Source organism: Gymnoscopelus microlampas (assembly GCF_963454915.1).
Source record: "Gymnoscopelus microlampas genome assembly, chromosome: 1".
Lineage (NCBI taxonomy): Eukaryota > Metazoa > Chordata > Actinopteri > Myctophiformes > Myctophidae > Gymnoscopelus > Gymnoscopelus microlampas.
Window position 1 is genome coordinate 50,044,991 of NC_139962.1, and position 12,371 is coordinate 50,057,361.

The following is a 12,371-nucleotide window of genomic DNA, read 5'->3' on the forward strand; positions in this document are numbered from 1 at the left end:
TAATAAAATAGTCAACAGTTGCAGCCGTACAGTGAATCTGTTCTTTTCCCCTTGATACAGAACAAGAAAACAGGTGCTAATAGCTGAAATGTTTATAATATTGCAGTTTAACAAAGAAAACAAAACATCTCAATGTGACATTCCTGAATGCCTTAGCATAGAACACACTGTCAAAGGACAATGAACGTAAAAGGAGCAATCCAAGAAATAAGATGACCATTGTGAATGCTATGTAGCTTTGCTGACTACATTGGTCTGGCCTCTGGAGGCTTGAGAAGGATTCCCATTGGTTCGGGGAGCGAGGGGGGGGGGGGGGGGTTGAACACATTCCTGTCTGGCAGCACATGGGAAGGCTAGGTTACAGAGAGACACTCACACGTGCTATTCAAAGAGCCTACAGTCCAAAGGGCCCAGCGTGCACTGCAGACAGACCTCATAGGTTTACACAGCTTGGCTGACAGCCAGACAGCCAACAGAGAATGAGAGAGCGAGAGAGAGCGACAGAGAATAAACAGAGACAGAGTGAGAGCAGAGAATGACAGTACTGGGAAAGACGGTAAAAGAGAAAAAATAATAAAGAGAGTAAAGGAGAGAGAGAGAAAATGCTAAACGAGAGTACACAGAGAGAGAGAGAGAGAGAGAGAGAGCGAGAGAGAGAGCCCTCAAAGTCTGCCAGAAGTTTAACTAACTGAACTCCGGCATCATGCCTATTCTGGGGGGGCATTCGCCAAAAATAGCAGATTTACAAGCTCAAAACGGGTTGCTACGCGACAAGTTTTGAGCTTGCAGATCGCCAATGTTTTGGTGTGAAGACATTTGGTGTGTAGATGGAAAAAAGTGGTGGAGAGTACGGTTGTAAGTAGCTCAAGTCCATTTCTCTAAGACTTGAGGGTTTAACCACTTAAACCCCAGCATCCGTATTGTGGGGAAAGCTTTCGCAGAAAATAGCAGATCGACAAGCTCACAACCGCCACAATAACAGAAAATACACTAGTATAGAGCCCTGAGGCACTCCGGTCAACTATATGGGGTTTACGTGATTTAAACCTAGTTGTAAGAACAGCGCTTGTGTCAGACATGTACTGTAAATGCGTGTGGCTGGCTGCTGTCAAGACGCTGGTTAAAAAAGAACGTCTGGATTGGAGAGGTGCAGTCTGTGGGGTGCTGCCTTGCCAAAAGCCATAAGAGAGAGAGAAAGAGCAGCCAGCGTCACACACACACACACACACACACACACACACACACACACGTGGCTCCGATGCCGTCAGACAGAGTTGTCACAAAAGTGCCATGACAGTCACTTCATGAAAGCCATGAGCCAGCACCGCATGTCAGCCACACGTTTCCTTATTCTCAGAGTGCTGCTGGGACATTTCAATGTACTTCTTCTAGGCCAGAGGAACTACTGCTGCTCGTGCGCAACAACAGCAAAACGCTTTAAATATACTTATGAAGATTATGTTGATCAGATTATTGTCGCTGTCAGGCAGAAACCTTGTATCTCCATATTTCATTTTTTTTTTACATATTTTCGTAAATGAATGCCCTACTTCATCAAAGAAGTGTCGCACAAAATGAGTGAAAATGCCAGATCTACAAGTTCACCACACACCGCATGGTGATGCACTGTGAGCTGGTAGATCGGCTATTTTCACTAGATTAAAATGTTGATTTAAAAAAAAAAAAAAGAACATGTCCAACATTTTGGAGGTTTCCACCCAACAGCAACGATATGGGGATAACATGGTGTTAAAAAAAACTATGAAGAATATGACACTTTTAAGTGAATCGACAAACCCGAAACCACTTCTATCTGTCAAACCACTGTGTTTTTATCAGCTTCAGTCTTGGGAGTGGGACTAGACTACTGCAGATGTTATACAAAGTAACACGGTTATTTTAAATGAATTTTCACACCAGGAATCTATTAAAATCAAAACAGGCATCCAAGTTTGGATCCACTTGGAAAGTGGATTTCTTTTTGGACGAGGATATCCAACCAGTAACAAGAGCCTCTATGAATAAACAGAACAAACCCACGGTTCAAAGGGAAAGGAATACGCCACACAGCTGTCATAACTTACAGTGACATTCTGTTCCCATATAGAGAAGAAAAGCTGAGGGGAAAAAAATGCTTTGCATGACTGTAAACGAGGTGGAAGCACTCCCTTAGGAGCTCCACGTCTGATTGGACAGAGTCTGAATGACATCATAAAGAAGGAGCGCTGGTTTCTTTCCCAGATGGGCTGGGTTTGTTTTGAGGGGGGGGGCCTAGGTGCCGTGCAGCATGTCAACACTGGTTCTCTTCCACAGAGAGGCGGGCCTCCGCTTGCCTGTGTTTGGACCTTCTGGGCTGAGCCACTGTTGTTCAAAAGAAGGGCCACAGGCTGCTCACACAAACACAGGACACGAATCAATCTCCATGGGCAGAAGACGGGGCCTCCCTCCACTCTGACAGCCAACTTCACAGGGCCAAGTTAACTTTCCCCAAGGAAAAGCTACTTTACTCTTTACTTCCTCTACTACCTTTGCCCTTTTCACTTCCTGCTGCAAAGGTTTTGTGTTCTAGTTCTGTAGCGAGAGAGCAAATGAAAGACTGGCCCTACGTGACTTGCTGTGAGCTCGAGTATAAACGATTTGTCGGTTTAATCGCGCTGGAAAGGAAAATACATTTGGATGTTAATCACTTTCCCATTAGCTTCCCTCTCCCAGCATGTGTCTCAGATAACAAGGCAGTGAAACGTTCCTCGTACTGAGCCCGAGTTTAAAAACGAGTGAAAAATACTTTCAAGAACAGCGGGCTGTGAGTTCCCATGGACGTATTGGATAAATGGATAGAAGAGTCAGTATAGAAAAGTAAGTATCAGTATTGTAAAGTCAGTATAGTAAAGCAAAGTTGCTGTGCTGACTGCCAAGCATGAATAGCTGGTACTAACTAGTGAGCTTCACAAGTATCAAGGGGAAAGACAAAAGTGCCCCACTAGTTAAGGCTAACTGATCAGGGCTGTATGTGCTTCAAGTTGTGGTATAAGAGGACATAATCACGGAGGAATGTCCTTATGCAAACAGAGGCCTTCAATCTAACTATATAAATGGCGACCAACTTCCGCACCCTCGGTGTCCACACCCCACAGCTCTGTTATCGACTAAACAACGCACCGCCAGACCACATGTCGGCAACTGACTCGCCACGGCGGCCGCGCTGAATTTACGCCTCGCGTAGGGGACATCTCACTGCTAACTACACCTTTTCCACCGCGCAACATAATTAATTCTACTCACCAAATGTCGGACAAAACGGAAGGGGAGGCAGCTTCGTACCGTTTACCGTGCGCACGACCTCATCAGCACAACAGCACGCAGCCGCTGCGGGGGTTTTTTCCTTTTTTTCCAAACTTTTTTTTTGGTCACCATTTTCTCCAGGCACCATTTCTGGTGTAACGTCGGGTGTTTCTTTTCACCAGCCAATCACCTTTCACGTTGCCACGTCCGTTGCCACGTCGCACTGACGTACACTAAACAAGCGCTGCCGTGCGCACAATGCAAACGAGCCCAAAGGCGCGCAAAAATAAGCCGACCATTGCTTAGACACAAAGTCAGACCTGGCAACGCAGCCTACGCCAATCATGTGTGAGAGATCTACAAGCTATGGGGCAGAGACGCCACCGTATCTTAGCAACAACTACAGCGCTCACTCTCATTGGTCGTGTCACGCTAAGAGCAGTCTCCAGACAATGGCATCGCAGACAGCTTGCTGTTACTGCTGTAGCCATCACAGGCAGTTGCAGCACGACGGACAGGGCGCTGTGATAGCTGCCATGTCGCTAACGCTAACCTGGTTGTCATGCCTGCAGCGGCTGTGCAATCACTTTGTCAACAATGCACGTTCGTGTGGTGAATGTCTATATTGCTGCTCAGTTCGTCCATTGTAGATGGTGTATGTTTGTGTGTCTCTTCTGCAGAACTATGTAGCTCCACAGCAACTACAGTAACTAACGTAATGGCAGGACCGCCCCGTAGGCTGCATTATGGTCATGTAGTAATTTCAGATAATTTCGCTCCGATTAGAGCAGTGTTTATCAACCCTTTCACGCCCCCCCCCCCCCCCCCCCCAAATACACGTACTTGATCTGGGACCCCCCCATTCTGTTTGACTCCGTTCCACAAGTAAATATTGTGAAAATAGCCGATCTACAAGCTCGAAACGCCTCACGTTGAGAGGCTTTGTAAGCTTGGAGATCGGCTATTTTCTACATGATTGCCTCTTTCTTACATTCTTTGCCAATGTGGCCCATGTTTTCATAGCATAGTTTATTGACTACTTCTGTTGCAGAAATGGCCATTTCCTTTACTTTCGGTTTTTTTATTGTCTCCGCCAGGCCGAAAGGCATGGCGCAAGACTATGTTTCACCCCCTGTCCGTCCGTCTGTGATAGCTAATCTCTCACATCGTTGACTTGATCGCAGCAAAATAACAGCCCCATGTGGAGAGTCAGTGAGAGCTGGATAAACGACGTAAAATGTGTCAAAAGGAGTCTGTACGGCTGTCGATAAATGAACACATGACGTCGGTGGGAGAGGAGATATTGTGTCTTTTGGAGAAACAGCAGCGTGGTGCTGATGTTTGTTGTGTGAAGCAGCTTAATGTCAGAGTGTTTGTGTTGGAGCGCCTCAGTGCGGCTGCAGAGTTCATGTGCAACCTCTTCCAGAGAGACACAGAGACACTAGAAACTCTGCTGGGGAAAAAAAACACTGCTGGGCATTGACTTTCCTATGGACATTGATCTACACACTGCAGGTATATCTGCTACACACACAACATCAAACTACACACTGCAGGTATGATGCAGCGTTTGCATTACAGCCAGCATGCCAGCGTAGTTCCCATATGGTTTCAAGGTGGGCTAAACCATATGGACCCCATGTCAGCAATGTCAGCGCCATCCACTTCAGTCCCAACTGCGATGCCCATGCAGGCTATAACTAGCTTCTACCTGCCCCTTAGGTGGGCCCCAACTAGCCATGTTTATGTGGGACCAAGGCGGGTCCTAACTGGGTTTGCCCATGCAGGCTTTAACTGGGTTCTACCTGGGCCCTAGGTGTACCCTAACCAACCACAGTGCAGTGCCCATCGCTCCAATTGTTGTGACGTCAGGGCTCTCAATACTGCACATTGGTGGAGGAGGAGGGGCCGCAGGGCGACCGCACACATCGCTGAACCAATGGTAGCCCACGGATGTTTCCTCTGTGGATTTACAATCTGCCCCTCTATGCCACATATCATCCGCACTACAGGGTCTTCACTGACCGAGCCACGGCCCCACTGACCCTCATGACGCTACGCCACTTAAACGTGCGGCAGCATGCGCTGGGTTGCCAGGTTTGCACAGCCTGCGCCAGAAACAAGCAACCACCTTCATGAAAAAAAAAAAAACACCGAAATGGTCCGCAATGTTCCAGGGGTGTCCCCGCGCGTCCCAACACTCCACAGGGGGTCAGTGGACCATCAGGGGGTCCGCGGACCCCCTGTGGACCCCCTGAAACATAACAAATATTATTTATTCAAATTTTTTCCTTTTTCAAAAAAACTTTTCCACAGTTTCACTCCGGCGATTTGGGTCCCCCAATATACACACAGCCACGCTGGGCCCCGTGCGCGGCTGGGGTTGAGGGGGGCGTAGCCCCCCGAAACTCTAGTATTACTATAAATGAGGATAAGCCAAGACTAGTAAGCTCTCTGGGCTCAGTACGCTGCTTGCCTGCACATGTTAGGCAGAAAGGGTGTGCAAAAAAATTATAAAAAGAAATCTACACATCAACAGCTAAAGGGCATTTAAACCAAGCCCCACCCATCCTGGAGATACAGTATCATGAGGATTATATTGGCAAGGTGGTGTGGTGGGTGGGAAAAGAAGGCCCCCATGAACAAACGACAAGTTAATTAATACACAGCCTGTACATGCATTGTACTTAGCAGCTAAAGTGAATGTGATTACAGTGATTGTGATATCAGGCATGATGTCCTGTAGAAATGCTCATAAACAGGCATAAACGAAACAACACTCTCTAAGAGCAGTCCAAGCTGATAAGATAAAGTTGTTTGTGGAATATTAACGTTTCCCTAGAAGAAAAAAAATGAAAACGTTTAGGGCTAATGTAAAACATCAAATGGGCCTGCATGTTTAAGGGACGTTATCGTTAAAAGAATGCAAATGGGGTGTCAAGGCATCAAATAAACTTCACAGTTGCTCTCAAGAGCTGGGATTACATTTTATAAAGGACATTAAGGACATAAAAGTTTAAAATAAAATACAAACTAACCCTGGCCTAACCCATGTCCAGATGCTTGTCTCTTTATACTGAATGTTCAGTCACTGGCTACAACTTTCCTCCACATTGTAACTTAAAATCATCAGGTTTTAAGTTCCCTTCTTGTCAGAGAGGGACTCACCAATGGGCTAGTACTTTCTGTCCAATGGCTCTCTCTCAGTATCACACAGGAGGACAAACAGGTTCCATCCAACTATTTCACCTGCCTCTGGCTCATTCAAGTAACATTACTGTTGTGGCCTTGGGGCGTTATGACACATATCACATTTAAGAGTTCACTTAACAAAAGTGCACAAAAAGTGAGAGTCTGGAAGTAAGACCTTAACTTCACACAGATTATCACTCATGGAATGTCTTCAAATGTGACTTATAAATAACTATTCTACATATACTACATCACTGTGGTATAATGTGTCCCTTGGATAACCATCTGACATAATGATCTTGTTATTTCTAATCACCGTGGGGACAAAAACAAGGAAGGGCATTCTAGTACTGCTGTAATGTCTTGACTGTGACATAAGGCGTAAAGGCATCTCATATTTTACAACCTATTTTTATTCTTCAACTTTGGGCTGAGGGGACACATGTTGGGCAGCGAACCCAGGCGGTCTACAAGCCGTGTCACATTCCATTACTAGGGTCAGCTAGAAGCTGGAACACTGGTCACCATATTGACTAACGTCACACTACTCCAGCACGTTGTGAAGGAGGGCTCAGGGCCAATGACATTGCACTAGGACGCCAAATATGGACGTGCATGTGGCCCAACTAGTGGAGTACTCACTATTTCTCCTACGCTTTGCCATTAAAATACATAGAAATACTTCACACCTCAGTGTGAAGTTGTGATCTTTGTTGAATGTATGTTCTGAAATGTACACGGTCACATCCCGAGTGTTTATCTATCCATACATCTATTTGTAACTCTGAGTGTACATTTTGTACAAAGAGTTAGGTTTTTCTGTGTGGAGTCTGTGGACTAAACACATGCCAATGTGTGAAAGCACATATTTGAGGTGTTTTAATGGGAATGTTTGAGTAGCTCTGACTTCCATCAGGCTTCTTCTACAGCAGTGGTTCTCAAAGTGAGGTCCTTGAGGGCGTTCAAGGGGGTCCCCAGCTAGAGCAGTGGTTCTCAAAGTGAGGTCCTTGAGGGCGTTCAAGGGGGTCCCCGGCCAAATCAAGTTAGTATAGCATCACAATCTGTTTAAGCCTATAATTAGGCAATTTGAAAATAGTCGATATGCAAGGGTGTGAGCTTGTAGATCTGCTTTTTTTTAATAGACACATTTTGATTTGAAATATTTTTGAAACATTTTAACACCACAAACCGTGTTATGAGGGTCCCTGGCACATAATATTTTCAGATGGGGGTCCGCGGCCAAATACATATTAATTTGAGGGTCTTTGATGTGAAAAAAGTTTGAAAACCAGTGTGTTCTAGTGCTTCTATCAGCAGCAGAAGTGAATCTCAAACAGACATGTCATGTAGCAGCAGAACAGATCCTTACCCCACTATCCCCTCAGAGTAGTTCCTGGCTTTCCACGGGGTTCCCATGTAGGAGGCGTAGCCGGAGATCAGGCTGCTGTTGAAGCCAAACGTGCTGGCCTTGTTGTCCCTTTTCCTCTTGTTGGGGTGCTGCTGTCCCCCCGCAATGTCCGAGGACGATGACACCCCCCTCCAGACCACCGCGACCCCACCACCATGACCATGACCACCATGCTGCAGCCCCCCACCACCACCACCACGTTGATGGTGGAGGTTGTGGTTGTTGTTGGCTTCCAGCGGGATGAAGTCTCGCTGCTGCTTCAGCTCGCTGTCCCCCATCGAGCCCCCCGGCGTCGACATCCCCTGAGCCCTCCTGGAGGAGGCTTCACTGTGGCTGTGGCTGCTGGAGGAGTTGACAGCTCCGTGTTTGCTGCTGCTGGAGGAAGAAGAGGAGGTGATGGAGGTGTTGGTGTTGCTGGAGGAGGTAAGCGAAGATGCCCCGTTGATGTTGGACTTCAGAGAAGAACCGGAGGATGTGTAGTTGTTGTTGTTCACATGAAGATAGCCCAGCCCCTGCGTGGTCTCCCAGATCTGCATCCACAGGTTGTTAGCGGGTCCCCGTTGTTCTGGCTGGAACCAGGCGATCCGAGGATCCATCAACGAACCACGAGACAACCAAGCCGAACCAGGCTGGCTAGGCTGGCCGGGCGCAACAAGGCAAAGGCTGACACCACACCACACCGCCGCCCCCGGGCCGGGCGGGCAGGGCAACGCTGCTGCTAGTTGTGGAAGCTACTAGCCCCCCCAAGCTAGCCTCGTTAGCCTAGCCTCGATGCTAATGCTAGTGGTGTATGTGTGTGTATGTGGCTACAGGCTACAAGCCCCGTTACTTCTTCTTCAGGAGGATGATGGGATGCTGGCTGAATTAAAACGACCGTAAACCCCGATATCCGATAAAGCGATAAACCGAGGAGGCTGTTTAAAAAGGATGTGATGTCGGAGAGGGAAAAGGATCCAGAAGTTCCTAATAAAGATGTGGTCGTGGAGGTAGAAAACGTGTCGGTTGTCCGCTAGGCTCAGTGTGGCTGTGCTGTGTGTGTGTTCAGTGTGGAGGAGCTGCTGACTGACCCTGACTCTCTACTCTCTCCTCCTGATCACACGGTCCGTCCCTCAATGGCGGAGCACGAGCAGCACACCGCACGAGCGACGCGCACTGCGCAGGCGCATCGACCCAGCTTTGCCAGAGTTTGTGAGAGAAATAAGCAACCAGGCAGTAGTGGGAAAAGTACTCAATTTTGTTTTTAAGTAAACATTGTGCAGAATGTCCCATTCCACAAGTTTTCGAATGTATAAAGTTCTGATCTGCTATTTTCAAATGGCCGAAGTGGTTAATGTATGTTTTGTAATAATAATCCAAATGTACAAAGTAACTAGTAGCGTAAGAAATTCTACTGGAGTAAAAAGTACAATAGTTGTGAGATGTCATGGAGTAGAAGTACAATTACTGAAAACTGGAAATACTCCAGTAAAGTTAAAAAATACCTACAAATTTAAAAAGTACAAAGTACAGTACTTGAGTTAATGTACTTAGTTACTTTACACCACTGCAACCAGGTCTATGAAAACAAGCCCAAAAGAAGCGACTATTATTATTGTGGCCTATTATTTAGGCCACATTATACATCTGCTATTTTCAAAGAAAAATCTTGAAAAATAAATGCTTTTGGAAACATTTTAAATTCACAAATCTTGTATGGGGGGGGTCGTCCCTGGCACAAACTATTTTCAGATCTGTGGCCATGTACAAGTTAATTTGGGGGGGGGGGGGGGGGGGTCCGTCCTTGACATGAAAAGGGTTGAGAACCACTGATTTAAACAACATTTAGGAAACAAGCCCAAATAAGCAACTACACCTTAGAAGCCACTTTACAGAAAAACAAGCCCAAAGTCGCGTATAATAAGCAGACATGGCAACAATGGCATCAACTACAGAGTTACACAAGAACTAGAGGACGGATGCACCCCGCCCCCACCTATTCATTTCAATGGAAGGTTGCTCACCCAGCGCGAGAAGCCACGGGACTACGCTCTTCTTCCGGCATTGGCACCAACATGAACGTTGGTGTCAATAGAGCAAGCGCACTAGTGTTTCAGACGGTCGGAGCACGCGCAGTAGCGTTCTTAATGCGTAAATCTTGCAGTACCAGATTTGACCACCAGGACCGGGCAGCTTCAGTAATCCTCCCTGCTGGTCCTGCATGCTGGGGGCTTGGCAGCGGCTTCCATGGGAGGAGAGCGACGCCGGAAATGGCAGATCTGCAAGCTCACGACGCGTCGCGCCCGTGACGTCTTGTGAGCTTGTAGATCTGCTATTTTCAACCGGCATGGCGAGAAGAAAGCGCAAAGTGTACTTTCTTTTGCCATGACTGAGGTGTTACAATTATGGTGGAATTTGTCAAAAATATTGACTAAAACATTTTTAGCCATTAAGTCATTCAATTCAATAAAATACACCTAGAGCGTTTGGAAAGAAATGTAAACATTTATCATTCTTATTTATAATAATCTTATATCTAAGATGTTCCCAGAGCTCAATACTGTGGTGTGTTTACTGTCAAATGTGTTTCATTATGTTTAGGTTATAAAATTATGCTAAACCTTAACCTTAATGTTTGATTCTCTTCTGTTCTCTGGACAGTAGAGCTGTATTGCAAGCATAATTAAAGGTAACAATGTACCCTATGTGGGGGAACGAGGTTACGCAAGAGAACATGTCTATGTTATGTAACCACTGATTGATTATGTTAACGCTTTACATTTAAATGTGATATGAATGAGAATGTACTTTTACTTTTTATGGCAAAACTGTATTTGGCCAAATCAGAGTGAATCAAAATGTATTAAGTGTCCAAATAAATAATACATAAAATAATCATCTTCTTAAATATGGGTTTTTTAAAAGTATTGAACATTTTAAATACTCCAGTAAAGCAAAAATACCTGAACATTTTACTTAAGTACAGTACTTGAGTACATGCACTTAGTTACTTTCCACCACTGCTATATTCTGATAATAATCATTGCTGTAGAGATTCAGAAACAGGAGTCTCCCCATCTCTCCAGAGCTTTAATAAACAGAAAATGCCTGTTCAGGTGGGTGGCCAATTTCAGCCAATCAGGACAGAGAAAATACATTTTCTGTTTAATGAAGAGCCGATGATGACACATGGAGACTACTTTTACTGAACAAACGCTCTATATAGCAATGATTACTAGCAGCATATAGCACTATCTAACACTAATTCTAACTAGAAAATATCACTTCTTAGTACCCTACCTTTAACAAAGGATGGTAACCAGGTGAAAAACAGATGCCATCCTACTGGACTCAGTGATGGAAGAAGTTTTACTTAAAGTAAAGTATCAATAATGCAGTGTAGATGTACTCTGTTACAAGTAGACGTCCCGTATTCAAAATGTACTTGAGTAAAAGTACAAAAGTATCGGCATCAAACTATACTTTCAGTACCAAAAGTAAAAGTACTCATTTTCCAGAATGTCCCATTTCACAAGTTCAAAATGTATTACAAATATTTTGAAAATAGCTCACAATAGCTCACAATGAGTCACAAAATACCTCAAAATTGAACTTAAGTACAGTACTCGAGTACATGTACTTAGTTAATTTACACCACTGAATGGACTGATATCGTTCAACCCTGCTAGCTACACCATTCAAATTGGAGTACATATATACTTTGTATTGTGATCAAATGTTCAGCCAGTCATTTTTGGCACACATAAGTACCTAATTTCATCCTTTAATTTATGCTGCAGTCAGTTCATTTCTGGGCAGTTTCGTTTTTGCCAAATTAACTTTATGAATATTTCCGTCCCATTTCTCCTGGATTTTTTATTTTATTACTTTTATAGTGAACCGTGGTTGCCATGGTAACTAGTCGGGCTGGTTAACATAAAAAAAAAAAAGGAAAATTCAATTTGCTTACTTTGAAAATGAAAAGAACACATCCACAAATGGATCATTAATGCCCATAATGAATGAGAGACAGGGAACATATTTGCATTATAGTAATGCAAAACACTCAATGTACGGTATGTAAAAACTGCTACATCAAACTGAATGTATATGTAGTATTAACCACTTAAACCCTAGCATCAGTATTGTGGGGAAACCTTTCGCTGAAAATAGCAGATTGACAAGGTCAAAACGTGCCACGCTGCGATGCGCTGTGAGCTTGTCGATCTGCTATATTCTACGCGTTCCCCACAAAAAAAAAGAAAATACACTAGTATAAAGGCCTGAGGGGCTCCGGTCAACCATTTAAGTGGTTAATTACCAAGACCACCATGGTGTCAACAAAAATGGCAATACTTAGCCCAAGGGTCTTCAACGTTTTTCCAGGCCAAGGACCCCTTAGAGAGATGAAGCAGGGACTCCACATATTGTATAAAATGGTGTCGTAGATTAAACCCTTTCATGGATTTCATAGATGGCTTCATACTCTTGTTTGACAGCACTACCATCAGTG

General features: G+C 44.8%; 1 protein-coding gene across 1 annotated transcript in view; it reads right to left on the minus strand.

Annotated features, from left to right (window-relative positions):
• tent4b (terminal nucleotidyltransferase 4B) overlaps nucleotides 1-9,101 on the minus strand; it is a 57,891-nt gene extending 48,790 nt beyond the window's left edge. The window contains exon 1 of the mRNA XM_084059942.1: nucleotides 7,844-9,101. Within this exon, the coding sequence (XP_083916068.1) occupies nucleotides 7,844-8,478 (635 nt within the window). The 5' untranslated portion in view covers nucleotides 8,479-9,101. The remainder of the gene's footprint in view (nucleotides 1-7,843) is intronic.
• Between the last annotated feature and the right edge of the window lie 3,270 nt (nucleotides 9,102-12,371).